The 21796-nt window shown below is 41.4% G+C and overlaps 1 protein-coding gene across 1 annotated transcript in view; it reads left to right on the forward strand.

Annotated features, from left to right (window-relative positions):
• Positions 1–1866: 1866 nt before the first annotated feature.
• Positions 1867–21796, forward strand: part of LOC109455125 (aldehyde oxidase) — a 73697-nt gene continuing 53767 nt past the window's right edge. The window contains exons 1-7 of the mRNA XM_019746480.2: positions 1867–2229; positions 13469–13526; positions 15040–15136; positions 18267–18375; positions 20074–20200; positions 20523–20584; positions 21529–21618. Of these exons, the coding sequence (XP_019602039.2) occupies positions 2185–2229; positions 13469–13526; positions 15040–15136; positions 18267–18375; positions 20074–20200; positions 20523–20584; positions 21529–21618 (588 nt within the window). The 5' untranslated portion in view covers positions 1867–2184. The remainder of the gene's footprint in view (positions 2230–13468; positions 13527–15039; positions 15137–18266; positions 18376–20073; positions 20201–20522; positions 20585–21528; positions 21619–21796) is intronic.

Here is a 21796-nt window from a genome sequence, read left to right on the forward strand (position 1 = left end):
GAAGATAATTGATTTCTGTATGTTAATTACTGTGTTTTTGTTTGTAGTGTTTTCCAGACATCTCCTGAAAACCAAGCTATCTTTACCTCTTGTTGTCCCCCAATTCTTATGTCACTCTTTGCTTTCTCTTGTCTAATTGCGTGGCTGCTGCCTTAAGTAAAATATTAAATTGTAGGAATAGTAGATATCTTTGTCTTGTTCCTGATTTTCATGGGAATGCCTCTGGTTTTACCCTATTAAATAAGATGCTGGGTTTTGAGCTGGTGATGTACGAGGTCGGACAATTAAGTTCAAGAACTCATCCTAGAAAAAGTGATACATACTTCATTGCTGAATATCACTACCGTCACCTTTGAACTACTCCCCTTGGGAAGCTATGCCATGACGCCAGTGCCTAGTCCACCCTTCAAAGCAATTTTGGAACTCTTTATCTGGAATGGCCATCAGAGCTGTCATCGTAATTACCCTTGAAGTACTGAATGTCATCAAACTGTCTTCCTTTCAATATTTCCTTTATCTTCAGATAAAGAAAGAAGTCATTGGGGGTCAGATCAGGTGAGTAGGGAGGGTGTTCCAATACAGTTATTTGTTTACTGGCTAAAAACTCCCTCACAGACAGTGCCATGTGAGCTGGTGCACTGTCGTGATGCAAGAGCCATGAATTGTTGGCAAAAAGTTCAGGTCATCTAACTTTTTCATGCAGCCTTTTCAGCGCTTCCAAATAGTAAACTTGTTTAACTGTCCAGTTGATAGAAATTCATAATGAATAATCCCTCTGATACCAAAAAAGATTAATAACATCGTTGCAACAAGTTCGTGAACTTAATTGTCTGACCTGGTATGATTACAGTAAAGTATTATCTATATATCTAATTAAAATTATTTTATTGAGTGCTTTTTAAAAAAATCATGAATGAGTGTTTAATTTTGTCAAGTGACTTTTGGTATTGATGGAGATTGTGTTAGGGTCCAGCCAAGGGACAGAAACCACAATTATTTTATAAATTGTTAACCATGTAATAAAGAACTGACAACAACAGAAAAGGCAAAAGGGGCCAGTGGAATATAGAGGAAGTAACTATAGGAAGCACCCACCACCTCTGAGGCTGAGGGAACAAAAAGAAAGGATGGAATTGAAATTTAAAGACTTAAAAGAAGAGTCCCAGGAACCTTGGTTGGTGTTGTTTCCATGAAGGGCTATGACAACATTGTTCTGATAACGTGTAAAGCTGGGAACTGGAGCCATCTGTTGCTACTGAAATAATTGCTCCTGCCGGGTGAACCATTTCTGTGGTGATGCTGACAGGAACAGGAAGCAAGCAAGAAGTTGGAAATTTCTCCTTTCTCCTGGAAGTCTGGAAAATAATTAGTTTCGTTCCATTTGAATTTTTTAAAAAGAGTTATAGCACAGATTTCAAAAATGTAAAGGTAGACCCAAAAAGTTAACAGTGGTAAATTCTTAAGTTGTAGACTTACAAGTGGTTTTTATTTTTATGCTTTTCAGCATTTTCCAAGCTTTAATTTTCAAAAGTTTTCCAAGATGTTTTATATTTCTGTTGATATTTACCAGATAAACTTGGTAGTTATTTCCTGGATAAACTGAATAGTGATAAACTTTAAAGTTTATCTCCCTTTCAAGGTAGCTCTTGATTTTAAAAATAAACGAGTAATTATTTCTAAAACTGTGAGATAAAGTTGTAAACCATTCGTTGTCCTTAAGGTCCTTTCCTGCAAAGTTGAAATAAATGTGATTGTATATTAACTACGAAGGTTACAGAACTGCTGCAGGCGTTGTGGGAGGAGAAGTACAAAACAAACAAAAAAAGTTCCTGGACTTAGAATCTAGCTGGAAAGCCCCTTCAAATATGTAATACTACAAGGCGTCCATAGAGGTCGACATAGGCCCTGCAGGCCCAGCTAAGAGGCTGGAGAGGCACGGACGCCAGTTATTTCTGTCCAGCTGTCGCGCTGCAGTCACGTCCTGACATCCTGGGGAAGAGTTCGTGGAAGCCGCTAGCCGAACTTTGGGTCTTCATCAGGACTTCTTCCACCCGGCTCGGTTGAACTGTAGGCTCCAGCCGTCCGCTCTCACTTGCCGGGTCAGCGTCGCTAGGTCCCGCGTGCCAACACTCCTCAGAGCCCTGGGACCCCAAGTCCCCGCCGTGGGACGCGCGGCTCGCCACCATGGACGGGGCGACCGAGCTGCTCTTCTACGTGAACCGCTGCAAGGTGAGTGCGTCCGCGGGCGGACCGGGCGCCTGGCCCCCGCGTGGAGCTGCAAGGAGGGTCTCCTGCTGGGTCGCCCTCAGACTTAGAGCTCTAATGCTGGCATCAGCGCTTCCGGTTTGCGAGCAGGTTTGCTCGTGCGTCCCCACCTGCACCCCCAGGGCTGGGAAAGCATGAGTATTCGGGGACTGGCCGGGATCTTTGTGCCCCCACCTTCCTGATGTTCCTTTCCCCTCTCTGTCCAGAACGTGTAGGCTAACTACAAACCCCGCCCCATCCCCATAAACAAGAGAAGTAGCTATTACTCATCAAGGTCGGCACTCCAAATCTTCCCTCCCTCAAAATCCGCCCAAGAGGAGAACGTCTTTCAATAGACTGAGTGCAGTTTAGACCTCTGAGCCTCAGCTTCTCGGGGTGTGTTTGGATGAGCAGGGAGCAATTTAGAGTTGGGACAGAACCATAGAGTTAAACTAATTGAGGCCACGCCCATCATTCCTGGGATAACGAAATAGTAACTTTCCATAGTCCCAGGCAGTTCCTGGTAGAGCTGAACCAATGCCAGGCTCTGGGGAATTGAAAGTCCTTACTGGGTCCATTGCTAGAGTGGCGTCCTGTCTTCTCAGAAGCCTAGGTCGCTCTGCAGCATCTCGGACAGATCTAGGCAATGTGGACATTTGGGGGAAGCAGAGCCCCTGGGCATTTTTAAAACAGGTGGGGGGGAGGGAGGGAGGGAGGGAGCTCAGCATATTGGCCCCACTTTGCAAGAGGGAAACTGAGGCAGGAAGGTTAAGGGGCTTCCTTAAGAGCTGACAACCAAGCAAGGGCCATGCTACCTGCCTTTCCACAGTGCCAGGGCCTTCAGAGCCACCTGTGATCCCTGCTTCTGGCTCACAGAAGCCATAGCACTTTCCCCAATTGTTGCAAGAGACTCACCAGGAAGCTAAGGAAAGACTAGCCTCAGGGTCTCCCACTGTGAGACCTGTTCTAAAGCTTAATTTTGCATGTATGGTTTTGTATTCTTCTTAAAGGGGACCATGTCCACCCCTGCCCCCACTGTACAAGTTCTAGGCTCCATAAAACCTTCTGCCCCCTGCTGCCTGGTTTTCAAACTGGATGAGTTTCATTTTCCTGATCTGTAATGAGGTCTATTATGATCCCCTGACAGGACTGCTGTGAGAATGACATAGGGCAGTGGGGCAAAATGTTATTATGTCACTTTTTCATTGTTTGCATAACTGAATGGTACAGCAAACACAACCTTGGCCTTTTTATTTAGACCAACAAGGGTTCAATCCCTGCTCTAACCCTTCTTGAGATGCCCTAACCTCTCAGAGCCTCAACCTCTCTATTAAAAGGGGATAATACTAATTCGCAAAGACTGATAATGAGTATTTAATCAGTATTTTTGTTAAGGATCTTCTCTACGCCAGGCCGTGTTCCCAGCTCAAGGATTTACAGCAGAGCACGGAAATGACAAAGGCAGTTTTAAGGACTAGGATAAAAAATAAAGCAAAATAAGGGGACAGACAGTGGTCAGGAGCTGATACTTTAGGTGGGATGGATGTTGTGGCCTCTCTGAGAAGGTGACATGTGAGCAGTGACTGGTATGAAGTAAGGAGCAAGCCATGCAAATATCTGGTGAGAGAGCATTTTCTTATTTAGTTTTTAAAAAATTTTATAGTAAGAGCAGCAAGAATAGCACACTTGTAGAAAATTTGAAAGGTATACAGTAGAATATACATTAAAATCTGAGTTTTCCCCAATAAGTCTAGTACCCACCTGACACCATACATAGTTATAAAACACCATGACCACCTAGCAACCACCAATTTGTACTTCCCAATCCCTCGACATTTTTCATCCAGCTCCCCAAACCCCTCCTATCTGGCAACCATCAGTGTGTTCTCTGTATCTATGCATCTGTTTCTGTTTTGTTTGTTCGATTATTTTGTTTTTTAGATTCCACATGTAAATGAAATTATGTGGCATTTGTCTTTCTCTGAGTTATTTCACTTAGCATAATATCCTTTTGGTCCATCCATGTCGCAAATGGTAACATTTCATTTTTTGTGTGTGGCCAAGTAATATTCCATTGTATATATGCACCACAATTTCTTTATCCAGTCTTTTATTGATGGGCTCTGGTTGCTTCCATATCTTGGCTATTGTAAATAATGCTGCATTGAACATAAGGGTGCGTATATGTTTTCAAATTAGTGTATTGGGTTTATTCAGATAAATACCCAGAAGTGGAATTGCTGGGTCATAAAGTAGTTCTGTTTTTAATTTTTTGAGGAACATCCACACTGTTTTCCATAGTGGCTACACCAATTTGCAATCCCACCAACAATGCACAAGGGTTCCACTTTCTCCACATCCTCGTCAGCACTTGTTTGTTGAGTTATTGATGATAGCTATGCTGACATGTGTGAGGTGATATCTCGTTGTTTTAATTTGCATTTCTCTGGTGATTAGTGCCGTGAGATTGAGCATCTTTTCATATGTCTACTGGCCATCTGTATGTCCTCTTTGGAGAAATGTTCATTCAGGTCCCCCGCCCATTTTTTAATTGATTGTTTGGGGGTTTGGAGGTATTAATTTGTATGCATCCTTATAAATTTTGGATATTAACCCCTTTTCAGATGTATCATTGGCCAATATCTTCTCCCATTCAGTAGGCTATCTTTTAGTTTTGTTGATGGTTTCCTTTGCTATACAAAAACTTCTTAGTTTGATGTATTCCCATTTCTTCGTTTTTTCTTTTGTTTCCCTTGCCCGAGGAGATAGATTAGAAAAAATATTACTGAGAGCAATGTCAGAGTGTTTATTGCCTATGTTTTCCTTTAGGAGTTTTAAGTTTTGGGTCTTATATTTAAGTCTTTAATCCATTTTGAGTTTATTCTTGAATACGGTGTAAGAAGGTGGTCTAGTTTCATTTTTTTTGCATGCATGTGTCCATTTTTCCTAACACCATTTATTAAATGGACTATCTTTACCCCACTCTATGTCCTGCCTCCCTTGTCATGCATTGAATGACCATGTAGGCGTAGGTTTATTTCTGGGCTCTCTATTCTGTTCCACTGATCTATGTGTCTGTTTTTATGCCAGTACCATGCTGTTTTGATTGCTATAGCCTTGTAGTATAATTTGATATTAGGTAGTGTGATACCTCCAATTTTGTTCTTTTTTCTCAAGATTGTTATGGCTATTTTGTGTCTTTTGTGGTTCCATATATATTTTAGGATTATTTGTTCTAGTTCTGTGAAAAATGCCATTGGTATTTTGATAGGGATTGCATTGAAGCTATAGACTGCTTTGGATAGTATGGACAATTTAACTATGTTAATTAATTCTTCCTGTCTGAGAGCATGGAGCATGGTGTATGCTTCCATTTATTTGTATCTTCTTCCGTTTCTTTCTTTAGTGTCTTATAGTTTTCTGAGTACAGGTCTTTTACCTCCTTGGTTAAATTTATTCTTAGGTATTTTTTTCTTGATGCATTTGTAAATCCAAATTTTGTAAATCCAAAATTCCAACAATTTTGGCATCAGGGATTGTTTTCTTAATTTGTTTTTTCTGATAGTTCATTATTGATGTATAAAAATGCAACTGATTTCTGAATATTAATTTTGTATCCTGATACTTTACTAAATTCATTTATCAGTTCTAATAGTTTTTTTGGTGGAATCTTTAGGGTTTTCTATATATCATATCATGTCATCTGCAAATAATCATAGTTTTACTTCTTCCTTTTTAATTTGGATGCCTTTTGTTGCTTTTTCTTGTTTGATTACTGTGGCTAGGACTCCAATACTATGCTGGATAAAAGTGATGAAAGTGAATATCCTTGTCATGTTCCATATCTTAAAGAAAAGCTTTTAGCTTTTCACCATTAAATATGTTAGCTGTGGGTTTGCCATACATGGCTTTTAATAATTGAAGTATGTTCTCTCTATTTCCACTTTCCCAGTTTTTATCATAAATGGATGCTGGATTTTGTCAAATGCTTTTTCTGCATCTAGTGATATGATCATATGATGTTTATCTTTCATTTTGTTTATGTGGTGTAGCACATTAATTTATTTGTGGATATTGAACCAAACTTGCATTCCAGGAATAAATCGCACTTGATCGTGGTGTATGATCTTTCTAATGTATTACTAAAGTCAGTTTGCTAATATTTTGTTGAGGATTTTTGCATCATTGTTCATCAGGGATATTGACCTATAATTTTCTCTTTCTAAAATGTCTTTGGTTTTGGAATCAGGGTAATGTTGGCCTCATAAAATGAGCTTGGGAGCCTTCCCTCCTCTGTAATTTTTTTTTAACATTGAGAGGAATAGGTGTTAATTCTTCCTTGAATGTTTGGTAAAATTCACCCATGAAGCCATCTGGTCCAGGACTTTTGTTTGTTGGGAGTTTTTTAATTACAGATTCGATTTCATTAGTAGTTATTAATCTGTTCGTTTATTTTCTGTTTCTTCTTGACTCATCTTGGAAGATGGTATGTTTCTAGGAATTTATCCATTTTTTCCAGTTTGTCCAATTTGTTGTCATATAATTGTTCATAGTATTTTCTTATAATTCTTTGTATTTTTGTGGTGTCAGTTGTCACTTCTTTCATTTCTGATTTTATTTATTTGGGTTGTCTCTCTTTTTTTCTTAATGAGTCTGGTTAAAGGTTTATCAATTTTGTTTATCTTATCAAAGAACCAGCTTTTTGTTTCATTGATCTTTTGTATTTCTTTTTAGATTCTATTTTGTTTATTTCTGCTCTGATCTTTATTTTCTCCTTATACTCACTTTGGGCTTTGTTTGTTGTTCTTTTTCCAATTCCTTTAGGTGTGAAGTTAGATTATTTATTTGAGATTTTTCTTGTTTTCTTGTTTCTTGTTTAGATTATTTATTTGAGACTTTTCTTGTTTGTTTCTATGTATTAAGTAAATTTGCTTCATCTCCCAGTCTTAGCAGTATGGCCTTATGTAGTAGGTGTCCTGTAGGGCCCCAGTGGTGCAATCTCCATGGTCACCTGAGTCGGATGTTCCCAGAGTGTCCTGTGTGTGGGTTGTGTGTGCCCTCTTGTTGTAGTTGAGACTTGATTGCTGTTGAAATATGTGTCAATGCGTGAAGTTGACCCTTAAGCTGACTGGCTATGAAGATTGGCCATAACCACAGCAGGGGCTCACCCTATGGAGCAGGATTCACCACAGCTGGGCTCTGGTGCCTGACTAGACCACTCTTTGTGTGTTTTGTTTATGGAGTTAACTGAGTGTGACTGTGTTGTGGTCTGAAACTGGCCACTGTTTGTGTTGCTTCTGGGGCCTCTTGGGAGGGGATACAGTTCAGGCCGAGGTCACCTGCTGCCTATGCATAGCTCGTGGATACCGGCTTGATGCCACAGAGCAATCTGCAGTTTGCAGCTTCCTGTGCTGGGCCTGGAGGCCCATAGAAAAGTCTATGCTGCAACCAGAGGCTGGCTGCCACCTGTGCCAGGCCTGGGACCACTCAACTGGAGGCACAGGGCACACCATTGCCAGCTACTGCCTGCCTGGGGCCTGCAGAGAGTTTTTAAGAAAATTTGCAGTGCAGGCCAAGGCCAGCTGCCTACGATGAGGCACAGCCACTGGAAGAGCTAAGGGCTGTGTATGAGTTGGGCGGAGTGGGTTTCAGGGCGTCACCAAGGTGAGATGAGTGGTGTTCCCCATGTTAATGCACATTCAGATTTGGTGCCCACCTGTTCTTGCAGGTTGTGTGGGGGGAGGGCTCAACACAGGGACAATGGCAGCCCTCTCTCATCCTAAGGCCACACAAATCAGTTTCTCCCTGTATGTCTCTGGTGCCTTTTGAGCTGCTGTGCCTTCACTGGAGCATAGGGTGAGTGTTTGTGAGCAAGTCAATCTGTGCTCAAGCCCTTTAAGAGGATGCCTGGGTTTCCAGCAGCCCTTCATCTCACTGGGACAGAATCCTCACTGATTTTCAGAACCAGCTATTGTGGGGATTCCTCTTCTCAGCACTGGAGATCTGGGCTCGGGAGCCTGGTGTGGAGCTGGGAACCCTTATTCCTCAGGAGGGACCTCTGCTACTGACATATCCCTCCCAGTTTTCAACCACCACATGTGAGTGTGGGACCCTCCCATTTTATATCTCCATCCTTCCTACCAGTCTCAACATGGGTTCTTTTGTATATTCATTCAGCTAGTTTTCAGATGGTTCTCCAGGTTGATTGTTCTATAATTTGGTTGTAATTTTGATGTGGTCATAAAAGGCAGTGAGCACAGCATTTACCTACTCTGCTATCTTCACCGGGACTTTCCGGGGGAAGAGCATTTTAGATGGAATGGAGGTACTCAGACATGAGGATTTTTATATACTCAGGGGTTGGCAAAGAGATTGGAGGTTGGTGAGGCTGGAGATGTAGCCAGGGTGAGATTACTAAGTCTTTGTAGGCAATGGTAGGGGTTTTGGTTGAACGAGGAAACAGGTTTTGAGTCTAGCTTCTTTTCTGCCACCCCCATTCCCAAACAAACTTCAGTGGGATTTTTAATATAATGGCTAACAATAGTTTCCACTCTATTGATTTTTAAAAATAGATAAGCTGGGCCAGCCCAGTGGCTCAGGTTGTTGGAGCGCTCTGCTCCTAATGCCAAGGTTGCCAGTTCGATTCCCACATGGGCCAGTGGGCTGCGCCCTCTACAGCTAAGATTGTGAACAACAGCTCTTCCTGGAGCTGGGCTGCCATGAGCAGGGGAGGTTGGCATGAGCTACCGGCAGCCAGTGAGAGCTACCATGAGCTGCTGTGAGCGGCCAACCCATGATAGGCAACCAACTGCCTCAGCCAAAAGGGGGGTTAGGGGTGCTCAAGGCTCATAATATCAGCATGGGCCAGGGAGCTGTGTCCTACACAACTAGACTGCGAAACAATGGCTTGAACCGGCAAGGGGAGGGAGGGGTGGTGGTAGGGAGGCAGAAGAGGGGGGAAAAATAGATAAGCTGATTCTAAACTATGGGCTTGATTTATAAGTCAAATACCCTGTGATTGATAACGAAGTACACTAGATATGTTGATTCAGCTTTTGCAATTATCTTGTTAAAGTAAATCATGTCACCCTTTCCTTTTCCTTTTCCCATCCAAATTCTGTTAGGTGTGTGCTTCAATCCTAGCAGGCAAGCCTGATTGCTATTTGGATAGAATTAGAATACGGTTTCTGGTGCAGAGGTGAGGGTCTGTTGAAAAAAGTGAGAGAGAGAAACCGCCAGGGAAGAGGGGTCTTGAAGTGAAACATAACCTCAAGAATTAAAAACTTGCATTGGAAAGGAAGCTTAGAAGCCAGTTAGGATACTGTATGTGACATGACTGGCCTGTGGTCTGTGCTTTTTGTGAAATCCTCTCAAGTCTTCAAGAAGTGTGGTTGGGCAGGGGCTGAAGCCATCCAGAGGGGAGGCCAATGCCCATTGGTCAGATATCTGGTTGCAGAGATATTTCTGAAGTCTGACTGGCTCCATCAGGGGCCCCCAGAACAGGTGACCCAGTTAACATGGAGTTTGAGGGGGAAGGAATAAAGCCCATGAATAAATTATACCCTAGATGCCACTCTCTAATATAACTCAGGAACTGAAGCATATTGGTCTATGAGGCAGTGAGGTGTAGCGATCAAAGGTGTGGCTTTGGAACCAGTTAGACATGGGTTGGAATCCCATGCCATCTGCTCTGCCACTCCACAGCTCTTGGACTGTGGGCAAGTTGCTTAATATCTCTGAATCGCAGTTTCCCCCCTTTGCAAAATGGGGCTGATAACAGTACATTCTCCCAAGGAATTGAAGATTAAATTCCATGAAGAGTGGTGAGCAAGGTGCTTGGCACACAGTAAACGATTAAAACTAATTTTAAAGCAACCCGAAGCTCAGGCAGAAGTATCCTCATGGCTGTCCCCCTGGGCCTCCTTTTCTGTTCTAAGGCTGTGGTGGGTTATTGTTCTTCTCTACTAACCATGTCCCACAATACACATGTCTTCCTTCTTTCTTCTACCTCTCAGCCATGTCCTTTCACACGTACCTCTCTCCCTTCCTCATTTGCATTTTCACCCCCTTTTTCTCTCCTCCTAATCTCTTTTCTCTTTCCTCTTTCTGTCCCTGTCTTCGATGTGGCAAGGCCCCCTCGGGTACTAGTCACCAGCCCTGCACAGAGGAAAGTAATTTCTCAGCCCTGTGAAACGTGAACTTGAAATCTTTCAATGGGCTGATGGAGATACAGAGGGACGGACTCTGCCCTTGCAGCACCCAAGACTGTCCTAAGACAGGAATATACAATGACCCTGACCCAAGAACTAGCCTCATCTCTCCAAACCAGAGTTAGTGAGAATAACTCTGTTCCTCACTCCCTCTCCACCCCCACCCCCCAGCCACTATCTTGGTCATGACCGTCCTGATTCAGTCCAAGACCTGCCAGACTATATCCCTCCTCCTGCATCCCTCCTCCAAATATGCCATCTACCAAATCAAGAAAAAACATATTTCAAGCCAGTAGCACTTTGAGCTAGACTCTAATCCATCTCCTGGAACAAATAAGGCCTGCTGCTTCTATTAATTCCTTCCAAAAGATACAGATATCTCTCAAATCTAAAATGCTGTTCTTTGCTATCTAGGCTGCCCAGATCCTGTCGCTCCATTACAACAGAGCTTCTGTGGATTTGCTATTATCTGTATTAATTAGGATTCTTTTCAGCTACACGTAGGACAAACTCAAACCTAACAGTGGTTCAAACAAAATACAAGCCATTTTTACTTTTAAATAAAGAATATCCAGGGATAGACATTGCGAAGCTGATCCAGAGGCTTTATAGTATCATCTAGGACCCAGATTTCTTCTTTCTTTTTCCTCTGATGTCGTTAATGTGTTGCCTTGGTATACAGTGGCTATTGGAATTTTAGCCATTTCATCCCTATTTCTGGCAGCAGGAAGGAAGAAAGGGAGAATGCATGCTGGGATAGACAACCAACAGTTCTGCCACCATTATTGGCACAGCCTGTGAGAAATCATCCCTTCCTCTTTAGCAAGTTCTCATAGCAAATTGTACATATCATGTTCAGGCTAGTCATTAAATTAATTAACATTTATTATCCCCCTATGATATATCACCAGCACCTAGCTCAGTGTTTGACACAAAGAAGAACAGCAGAAAATGGTTTCTCTCAGGGATTAGGAGACACTATACATACACAGGGTAAGACATTCTGTGAAAGGTATTGGCATGGAGCACAAAGGAGGATGGCTACTTGGAGCAGTGTAGGAAGGGTATATTAGATGGTAGCACCCCCCCAACAGGAGAGGATATTGAGCAGGGCTTTGAATGACATACAAAATTCTGTCAAACTAGAAGAAAGGGAAGACTTTCAGGACAGACGGAATCCTGTATGTAAATGTGGCGAAAGATAAAGGTCCATGCACTGCTGTGCTTGGCCAGTTCTCTAATGTGACTGGAGTTCAGATACATGGGTTGAGAGGCAGGAGATGATGGGCTGTTGATCAAAGAGGCCTTGTGAGCTATGCTGAGTTTGAACTTCTTGTGTTCCAGGAACTCTTTAATATAAATGTACCTGAGGCCCACTCAGTTTGCTCATTAACGATGCACATTTTCTGGTTCCCTGTCCCAGATATTCTGATTCCACAGGGTTTCACTTTAACAAGTACCCTGAGTGGTTCAGGAATTCCCAGCATGGTGGTTTGGCAGCCAGGAGCTCATGCTGAATTTAGGCAGATACAGGAGATGATCAGACTTGGATTTTAGAGAGGTAGCTCTGGTAGTAGTGTAGTATAGAGGGTAGGTGGCATGTGGGTGCCGAGAATGGAGGCAGGAGACCTGTTCGGCCGCTGTTACAATTGCTCAGGCAAAAGATAATAAGGGTTGATTTTGGAGAGTGGCAGTAGAAATGAAGGGTGTTTAGAGAATCATTTTGGATGTGTAAGTGGCAGGACTTGGTGAAACTGATTATGACAGGTTGAAAAAAAGAAAAAGTTGAAAATAGTTCAGATTTTTAATCTTAGATGACCTAGCAGATGGCAAGGCTATTAAACAAGTTAGGGGAAAGAAAGGAAGAAGTTTGGGAAAGAAAATGAAGAATTCCACAGTTCTCCTTGTACACACACACACACACACGCGCGCACACACACACACGCACAAAACGACATCTTTCTTAGTACTATATTGCAGACTCCTTTAGGGCACAGACCTGACCTTAGGGCACCTAAAGGTAATTGGCACATGCCTCACTTTGCCCAGCATGCGGCCACTTAGAATTGAGGGTAAGGAGGCAGCCTTAGAATAGGCATATGTTCCCCACCACCATCTACTTCCCAGAATGTGAAAGAGGAACTCTCCTGAAATCATGAAGCAAATCATGCTTTTATTTATGAATCTAAAAGAAATCCACATTTTTAACCAAAAAAAGAGAAAAAGTGATCACTTTGGAAGACAGCCAGTCATGACATTTCATTCATGCCCCCTCACGTATGCTCTTTTCTGCTGTGCTGCTGGGCTGCCCACACAAACTTGCTTCTTAGGGGTGTCCTTGCTTACCTATCTTTGTATCACTTGGCATATCTGTTTTCTCTTCTCCTTTGTTTCTTTGATTTGGGGGCCATGGTTGGTTGTGATCTCTTTCTGGAAACTGTATTTCTTTGAAGATGATAGGCAAATGAGTCTTTAAAGAAAAAAACTATATCAATTTCTCAGAGGCTATTCTATTCCAGCAGTTCTCTCTCTCTCTCTCTCTCTCTCTCTCTCTCTCTCTCTCTCTCTCTCTCTGTCGCTCTCTCTGTCTCTCTCTGTCTCTCTCCCTCTCCCTCTTCTTCTCTCTCTCCGTCTTCCTCTTCCTCTCTCTCTCCCTCCCCATTCTGTTCTACTTATTATCTTTTCCTTCACCTGCTTCAGACTTTCTACAAGAAGCTGGACAGGAGTCACTCGTGTTTCTATTAGGAGAAAGAACCACTGCCTTAGACAACGGTTAATGGTGATGATTCAGGAGCAAGGACAGTGACAAAGTGGTGGTGGGGTCATCTTAAACTACATTAAGAGAGGTGATTTGTGTATCACAGATGTTCCTTCAACATTAAATCAAGTTGCAAATATGAGTAGAATAGTTAAGTAATATGCATTGCCATCAAGTTAACATAAGCCTACCAATGCGAAAATGACACTAGCTCTCAGATTTGTGTGCATAACTCTTATTTTTCCTTCTGGTACAGGTGACAGAAAACAATGTCGATCCTGAAACAATGCTGTTACCATATCTGAGGAAGAAGCGTATCCTTTTTTTTGCTCTGTGTGTGTGTGTGTGTGTGTGTGTGTGTGTGTGTGTGTCTGATATCCTCATCAGGTGAAAGAGCCGTACTGAGTCATATTCCCTGTTATTATGGTTTTATATTCTCCTTTGAGAAAGCCCTACATCTTAGTTTTGTAGGCAGTGCATAATTGCGGCTGTTGGAAGAACCAAGTTCTTTACAGTCTCTGTTTTGGCACTTGATATATTGTGTAAATGGAAAAACTAGCAATGGGAATGAAAACAATGGATGTTAAAAGGGTTTAATTAAACACTCTGTAGAATTAAGAGTCACAATATTGACACTCTGTATTCGAGGACTAATTATGCTCATTAAGAAAGAGAGAACAGAAATCTGAAATGGAAATAAGAACAATGAAGAAATGGAACGTGAGAAGGTTGCCTCAGAAAAACTTTCTAAACCAAAGTCATTTAAGGAAGGAATTCTTAGCCTGCTATGCATGAACTCTATGGGCTTCTAGAGTTCTGTAGACCCACTAAGTTATATGCAAAATTATATGACCATGGGAGTTTGCACACTTTTTCCCCTGGAGAGAGTAAAATGCCAAGAAAGTACACATCTCAAAACATCAATGAATATCTTCTGGAAGTCATTCAAGATCTTTGGACATAAAAACAATGAACACTGATTTCGTGGTTATCCATGGCACCAATGTGTAATATTTAAGATTTGGTTCACTTGTGAGTGACAGAAAATCCCAAATAGCAATAAATGGCATGCAGCTTTCTCCTCAAGTTCAGAGATGACTAACTGAGGTCGAGCGATCATATCTGAATTCCAGAAAGTAGGAAGAAGTAAAGGATGAAGACGCAGGAACCCTTCTCTTTTTGAGGCTATTTCCCTCTGGGAAGTCATGTATACAACACTTCTGCTTACATCCCATTGACTAGCATTGTTAATGGCCCCATCTAGCTACAGAGGAGGCTTTTAAAATGTATTTTTAATTCTTGGCAACCATGTTTGTAACTAAAAATTGGGGTTTCTATTACCAAGGAAGAATGAGACGACAGATATTGGGGAACAACTAGCAGTTTCTGCCACCAAGAAGCAGAGAGAGATATGGCAAATGTGCATAGTATGGCACAAATATTCTAAGAATTGTTTATGATTTGACATTTTACTGTGTATGTCATCAGAGACACAGATAAGTTCAGAACAAATGTAGAAGGTACTCATGCTTTCAAATACTCAAGCCCTTATATGTACAGACTCTTCCTTTTCTTAGTTTGGCCCAATTTTTGGCAACCTGAGGTCCAGTTGTTTTGAAACGGAGGAGACTAGATATAACATACACATGAAAATCAAGAATTTACAAGATTCTAAATAATAGCAGCTAAGACATACATACATCATTTGATATGTATTGAACTTATTTCTATATTTAAGAGTCTTTGATACTGTTGTTTCTGAAGATCAGCGCTATTCTGGAAAGACAATTATGGAAAATGCATTATCCTTAATTGTGCTTCTTCCAGTCCGACTCACAGGAACTAAGTATGGCTGTGGAGGGGGAGGCTGTGGTGCCTGCACAGTGATGATATCACGATACAACCCCATCACCAAGAAGATAAGGTACTTACTGTGCAGCAAAATCCAGATATGATTGAATTTTTGTACTTTTGAACTTTGTTTTGTTCCTTTATTTGGTAAATATGCATTGAGCACCTACTATGTGACTGGAACTATGCTAGGTACTGGGGGTACAATGATGAAAAAGACAGACATGATCCCAGAACTGTGAATGGATTAGAAAACAATGTACCATCAATGAGGATAACATATGGTCAGAGAATCCCCTGGTGAAGTTGAAAGGCTGTCTGACTCCCTGTGCTGACTGGGGAGGAAAGAAAAGGCTGACAAGGCAGTGAAGAATGACGCCATCATCACTCTCTTATATTACAGCCTACTAACTGATCTCCATGCGCCCACCCTTGCCCCATGTAGTGCATTCTCCATACATGAGTCAGAGAGATCTGTTTCAAGTATAAATCAGATCACGATACTCTCCTACTTAAAAAAAATCACCAATGCTGTCCAATGACATGTAATGTCTCTTTCATGTTTGCTATTTATCTTTCTTCAGGTTTGCCAAGTTTCTTGATCTGTGGATTTATATCTTTTATCAGCTTTGGAAACTTCTCAAGCCATTATCTCTTCAAATATTTATTCTCTCTCTCCTCTCCTCTCCTCTCCTCTCCTCTCCTCTCCTCTCCTCTCCTCTCCTCTCCTCTCCTCTCCTCTCCTCTCCCCCTCCCTTATTCTTTCCTGGGACTCCAATTATGCATATGTTAGACAATTTTACATCATTCTACAGATCTCAGAGGAGGGCAAAAGATCTGAGCTCTGGTGAGATTTCAGAGATCTGCCTGTGTTCCACAGCCAAGCCACCTGCTTCCTGAACCCTGGGACATACCTCCCTGCTTTACAGTCTGGCTGCCCCCCACCTTTTTTTTTTTTTTTCGTCTCACTAGGGAGTTCTCTGTGCTCTCCTGTCTCATTTTCTATGCTTTGGGCGATCTCTTGCAGCCATGCCACCTGCCGTTAGCCTCTGGAGGGTGGCAACTGCCCTACGCTTCTATGAAGCCTGAGTGCTTACAGTTTTCTCTTGGTTTTCTTGCTCTCTCTCAGACAGCCTTGTCTAAGAGCCAATGTGCCTAGAGAGTTTCTTTCAGCCCCAGTATTCAGCCTCCCTGCCCTTATATTTAGGACATTACCCTCAGCACTCAGTGAAGTCTGCGGAGGGGAGAGTTTGGGGATAGTGAGCCCAGCTTTGTATTTTAATTTTTTACATCAGCCCACATGTAGCTATGAAACGTTTGGTGAAAGTTGGTCTGGTTTCCCCGTACTCCTCTCTAACTAAGGCAGATTTCTTCTCTCTGTCCATTTCAATTGGAGATGTGAACAGTTTTATCTCTTCTGTCTTATGAAGGGCTTGTACTTGATGGAGTCTAGTTCACTTACGTTTCTTCACATACTCAGTATTTCATGATTTTTTTTTAAAAACTATATTATGAAGCTTATATGGCTTATTTTGGTTTTTTGAATGAGAGTAAAGGCCTCTTACAACTTTCTACATCTGAACTGAAGGATTTATTATTGCCTTTGGATCAATATTCAGACACCTGTCCTTTACTATCACCTACCTTGTTCCTGCCTGTCTCTCAGCTTTGAATCCCCCGTATTCACTATGCTCCGGCCTCACTGGCTTTCTTTCTGTCCCTCTTTCTGCCCCTAAACATCCCAAACTCATTTCTGCCTCAGGGCCTGAGTGTGTGTTGTCCCTCTGCCTAGAATGTTTCCTCCTGCAACCTTTCATGTCTGACTCCTTCATACGATTCATGTTTCAGCAATTCTCATCCCTCCCTGCTCACCCCTTAATAGCAATCCCCCTCCTCACCTCTGCAATTCCCTATTCCTTTAGCCTATATGAATTTATTTATAGCACTTCTCACCATCTCAATTTATGCATGTCAGTATGTATTGTCTGTGTACATAAGTATTATCTACCTTCCTTCCACTAGAATATACACTCTACAAGGGAAAGGATTTTACCCAATGAATCCTAGCATCTGGGACTCTGCCTGCCACATGTAGGCACACGAGAACTATTTACATATATTTATAAGTGAATACTATCCTTTTGATCTTTCTTTTGCATGTGGACATATGGAAGCATACTGCATAACTGTTTAGAACCTGTATATCTTGCTTAACTTCTCATGAATATTTTTTGAAAATAATAAATATTTAATTGTTGTATACATTCCATTGTTTGGGTATACCAAAACCAACCCCCAAATAGTGATCACTTAAATTACTTTTAGTTGTTCATTATCATAAGCAATGTGGCAGTGGTGTGTGTGTGTGTGTGTGTGTGTGTGTGTGTGTGTGTGTGTGTGTCTATTTATGATACATCCATAGAGGTGGAATTGCAGGGTAAGAGTATATGCGTCTTAAAGATTTTTATGCCTTCCAGCAAAGGGTCTCCCAGAAGAGCTCTGTCAATTTACATTCTCATCCAACAATACATGAGTTTCATTTTCCCAAAGCTTTGCTAATAATGCATACTACAACTTTTAAAAATATTTGTCCTTTTCTTTGATAAAAATGGTGTTTCTCATTGCTTCATTTGAATTACTCTTCATTATTTTGAAGTTGAACATATGTTTCATGTATTTATTGGTCATTTATAGTTCTATTTGGTGGATGAGAACATTTTAGAAGTCATTTTGCGTTGGACATTTTCTGTAGGTTGTGGGATTGAGGAGTTCTGTATCCCACATCCTATTTCTTCTTCTGAAGCACAATTTCAAGTTCACTTTATTCTCCAATGAACCCCTGGCTCAGCACCTGCCTGGATGATAGAATATGCCCTAGGCGATTAACCACAGGTGACAGGAGAGGAGAATGTCAGCCCCTCCTCATTCAAGAGAAAACACAAAGTTAGTGGAACCTGTTCTGGAGTTAGAATTTAGAGGTCTAATTTGAATCCTGTCTCTGACACTCCAGCTGTGTCCCTGAGCAAATCACTCTGACCTTCATATTCTACTTTTATAAAATGGGCAGGAGCTAAGGATACAAATATATATTCAAAGTCTGAGACAGTATACAAAACCTGTCATAGTAAAGGTGCTCAGTGAATACTCCGTCCTCTTCCCCACTGTACACAATATAATTTATGCTTCTCTTTTGCATTCTGAAGACATTATCCAGCCAATGCCTGTCTGACCCCTGTCTGTTCTCTGTATGGTGCTGCCGTCACAACAATAGAAGGCATAGGAAGCACCAAGACCAGGATTCATGCTGTTCAGGTGAGGGTGGGCCTCTGCTTCATAGGATTTCTGTGCTCTGAAAACCATTAATGACATAATGAGCCCCTGAGATACATACAAGAGTGCATTCTGGGCCCCGCTGCTTGGCCAACAGATGAAACCAAGCGGGGACCAGGAGTAAAACCTGGGCCGTGTGGGTATTTTGTGACTGACTTCTTGGTAAGATACTTTCGGAAAACTAGAGAACTTTCTCTTTTTAAAGAAAGCCCTGACATCATTGGGTTTGTTTTCTATGTTCTAATTAGATAGGACCTATCCATCTTATATCTTCCAAACTTATAAAAAAATGAGAGCCATGTGCATTGAGGGATATAATTTTCTTCTTTTTAATAATAAAGTGGAAAATAATATGATTTTAAAACTGAATGAGAATCTCAGCTACCAAAAACATTTGTTAAATTTAGGATTTGTTCAGAAGACAGACGATAGGAGTTGTCAATGAATTTTGAGGCTTTTCTCTTAAGGCAGCATCTTGTTAGAACTTTGCCTCAAGTGAAAGGCACCTCAGACGCCTGTCTCAATTATTTACACATTGTCCATAAAAATGCTGTGGCTACTTGTTTTTATCTAAGTTGATGAGCGTCAACTACCTTATGGAGAGAGTAAAAGAGGGAAAAGACAGGGATGACTGAAAATGGCCAAACTTCAAATTTCCTGGAGTTAAAGGAATCTTGGGTTCTGTTTATTTTCTATGAAACCCCATTACCTAGAAGGAGTGGATTCTGCTTGATACCCTTGTGAAACTTGACTATTTAGAGGCGTGAAAACACCCTTTCATTTAGCAACTGCTGCTGAGTTCCTGGTTATGATGCAGCCAGAAGACAGCTTCCAAAATGGGGTTGCACTTTTGAAGTTAGACTCCAAATAGAACATGTTTGGGGAGAGGGGGGAAAGGTTCTGAAGTGAAATGCCTGTAAAGACAATGTTTCCTTCTTGATTGTTCTCTGGATTAATGATGGCACTTTGTAAACAAACTTCTAGGTGTTAAAGCTTTATGGCAGTAGTGGGCAGATAAAAGCACTCAGGAAATATTTGGAGCTATTTTTTTGTGTGTTGTTTTTTTTTTGGTTTTGTTTTTTTAAATTATATATATATAAAATAAAAAATAAATAAATGAAAAGCTTGGAGCTTTTTTTGTTTTTGTTTTTCCCTCAACTTGAGTGTAATTTAGTTCATTTCTCTGTAGAATTTCCAGGGACCAACCTTTTATCTCAGTGATTCCCATTTGGGACTACAAATTGAAACTCCCTGGGAATCTTTATAAAATATACGTCTGCGCCCAAGCCCCAAAGAGTCTCAGTCAATTGATCATGGGTACTACTTGAGCCTTGGAAATTGTACAGCTCCCCTGGGGATTCTGAAGGCTGAGAACTTTCTTTTCTTTTCTTTTTCTAAATTTATTGGGGTGACAATTGTTAGTAAAGTGACACAGATTTCAGGTGCACAAGTCTGTAAGAGAACTTTCAGTGGAGCTCAAAGTTTGGTGAGGACTAGTCATCACAGCCTCCCAGACCAAGACAGGGAGAAGCCGAGGATGAGAAGGATTTTCTGGGGCCTCTCCTCCAACTTGAATGTGCATATGAATTGTCTGGGAATCTTGTTAAAATGCAGGTTCTGATTCGATAGGTCTGGGTTGGGGCCCAACATTCTGCATTTCTATCGTTTCTGTGCTTCTAGGAAAGGATTGCCAAGTGTCATGGCACCCAATGTGGGTTCTGCACCCCTGGGATGGTGATGTCCATCTACACGCTGCTCAGGAACCATCCAGAGCCCTCTCTGGATCAATTAACTGATGCCCTTGGTGGTAAGTTACGTGTGTGTGTGTGCTTTTATTTTTAGATGAGGATGACGACAGCAACAAGCACTGATATTGGACCTACCATGTGCCACACACTGGATTCAATGCTGTATAAAGATTATCTCATTTACCATTTGCAATGGCTTTGTATATCCACCAAATATCCCAAGTTGCTGATAAGAAAAATCTGGCTTTGTAGGTTTTAGGTGGACTGACATGTCAAATAGGGCTGCCTTCTAGGATGAGGTCCTTATTTCCATCATGCATTTGGCAGTCTGTGCCTCTCTCTGGGTTTCTTGATTAACAGAGCTGGGTTTTTCTCCTTTAGGTAACCTGTGCCGTTGCACTGGATACAGGCCCATAATTGATGTATGCAAGACTTTCTGTAAAGTGAGTAGAAAAGAACATAATGTTGAGTATATTGATGAAACAGAACAGTAAGGATTGTCAGATGTGATGTGAGTAATAGCCATTGTTACTGATACAGGGCTACTTTTTTCTCAAGGTCTGTAATAGTTGTTTGTTGTTTGATCTTGGGCAGGGTGCTTATCTTCATTCTCTAAGCTTGCCCTGGTGGTGACATAATGGTCACTAAGCCCTTTGATATTGGCTGTGGGTTCCAAGGGGTCTTTCCTGATCTGTTTGTCTGAGCCAGGTACCCCGGTGCTCCTGCAGCCTTCTGTGCCAGCCCCCGTCACGGCGTGGGCCACACCAGATGTCACTGCCCATTTGCTCTTCTGTCTATTCACCAGACAGCAGTCTGCTTAGCAGTAAGGGCTGTGCATCTCCAGAGCTGGGCACCATTCACTGATTGAGTGGGTACCACTCAATCAATATTTGTTGAATGAATAGATTAACAAACAACCTTGAATTGAGGGACATGAGATTTTCCTTTGGAAGTTAAACTATGCAATCAGTGCATCATAAATAAGAACAGTGATAATAATACTTGTTAACATTCATTGTTAGTAAACTATTAATATTAACCATAAACCATTGTTAATATTTATTGCTATGTGCCAGACTTTGTTATAAGATTTTTACTATGGTGATAATAGTTAATAATGCTGTGTTGTATACTTGAAATTGATTAAGAGAATAGATCTTAAGTGTTCTTACCACACACATACACAGTGGTAACTATGTGAGGTGATCAATTGTTAATTAACCTGATGGTCGTAATCGTTTAACAAAATATCATGTGTGAAAGCATCACATTGTATACTTCAAATACATACAATTGTATTTATCAGTTACACCTCAGTAAAGCTATAAAATTCTTAGTAGAATCAGCAATAAAGTCCTGGTTATTTGTTTCTTTTTTCACCCACTAGACTTCTGGCTGCTGTCAAAGTAAAGAAAATGGGGTTTGCTGTTTGAATCAAGGGATAAATGGATCACCAGAATTTGAGGAAGGAGATGAGGTTGGTGAAATGTAAATTTTTAATAAGAGTTTCTCAGGCATGAGCAGAGACCAACTTACTTTCAGGAAGAATAAATGACTGCCCACATTGATTAACTTGAGGTGTCCCCTCTCCCATTCTCACTCCATCTGTTAAAAAATAAAATAAAAATCTAACAGCTTCATCCCTCCTTCCAGAT

This window comes from Rhinolophus sinicus, linkage group LG01 (assembly GCF_036562045.2).
Source record: "Rhinolophus sinicus isolate RSC01 linkage group LG01, ASM3656204v1, whole genome shotgun sequence".
Lineage (NCBI taxonomy): Eukaryota > Metazoa > Chordata > Mammalia > Chiroptera > Rhinolophidae > Rhinolophus > Rhinolophus sinicus.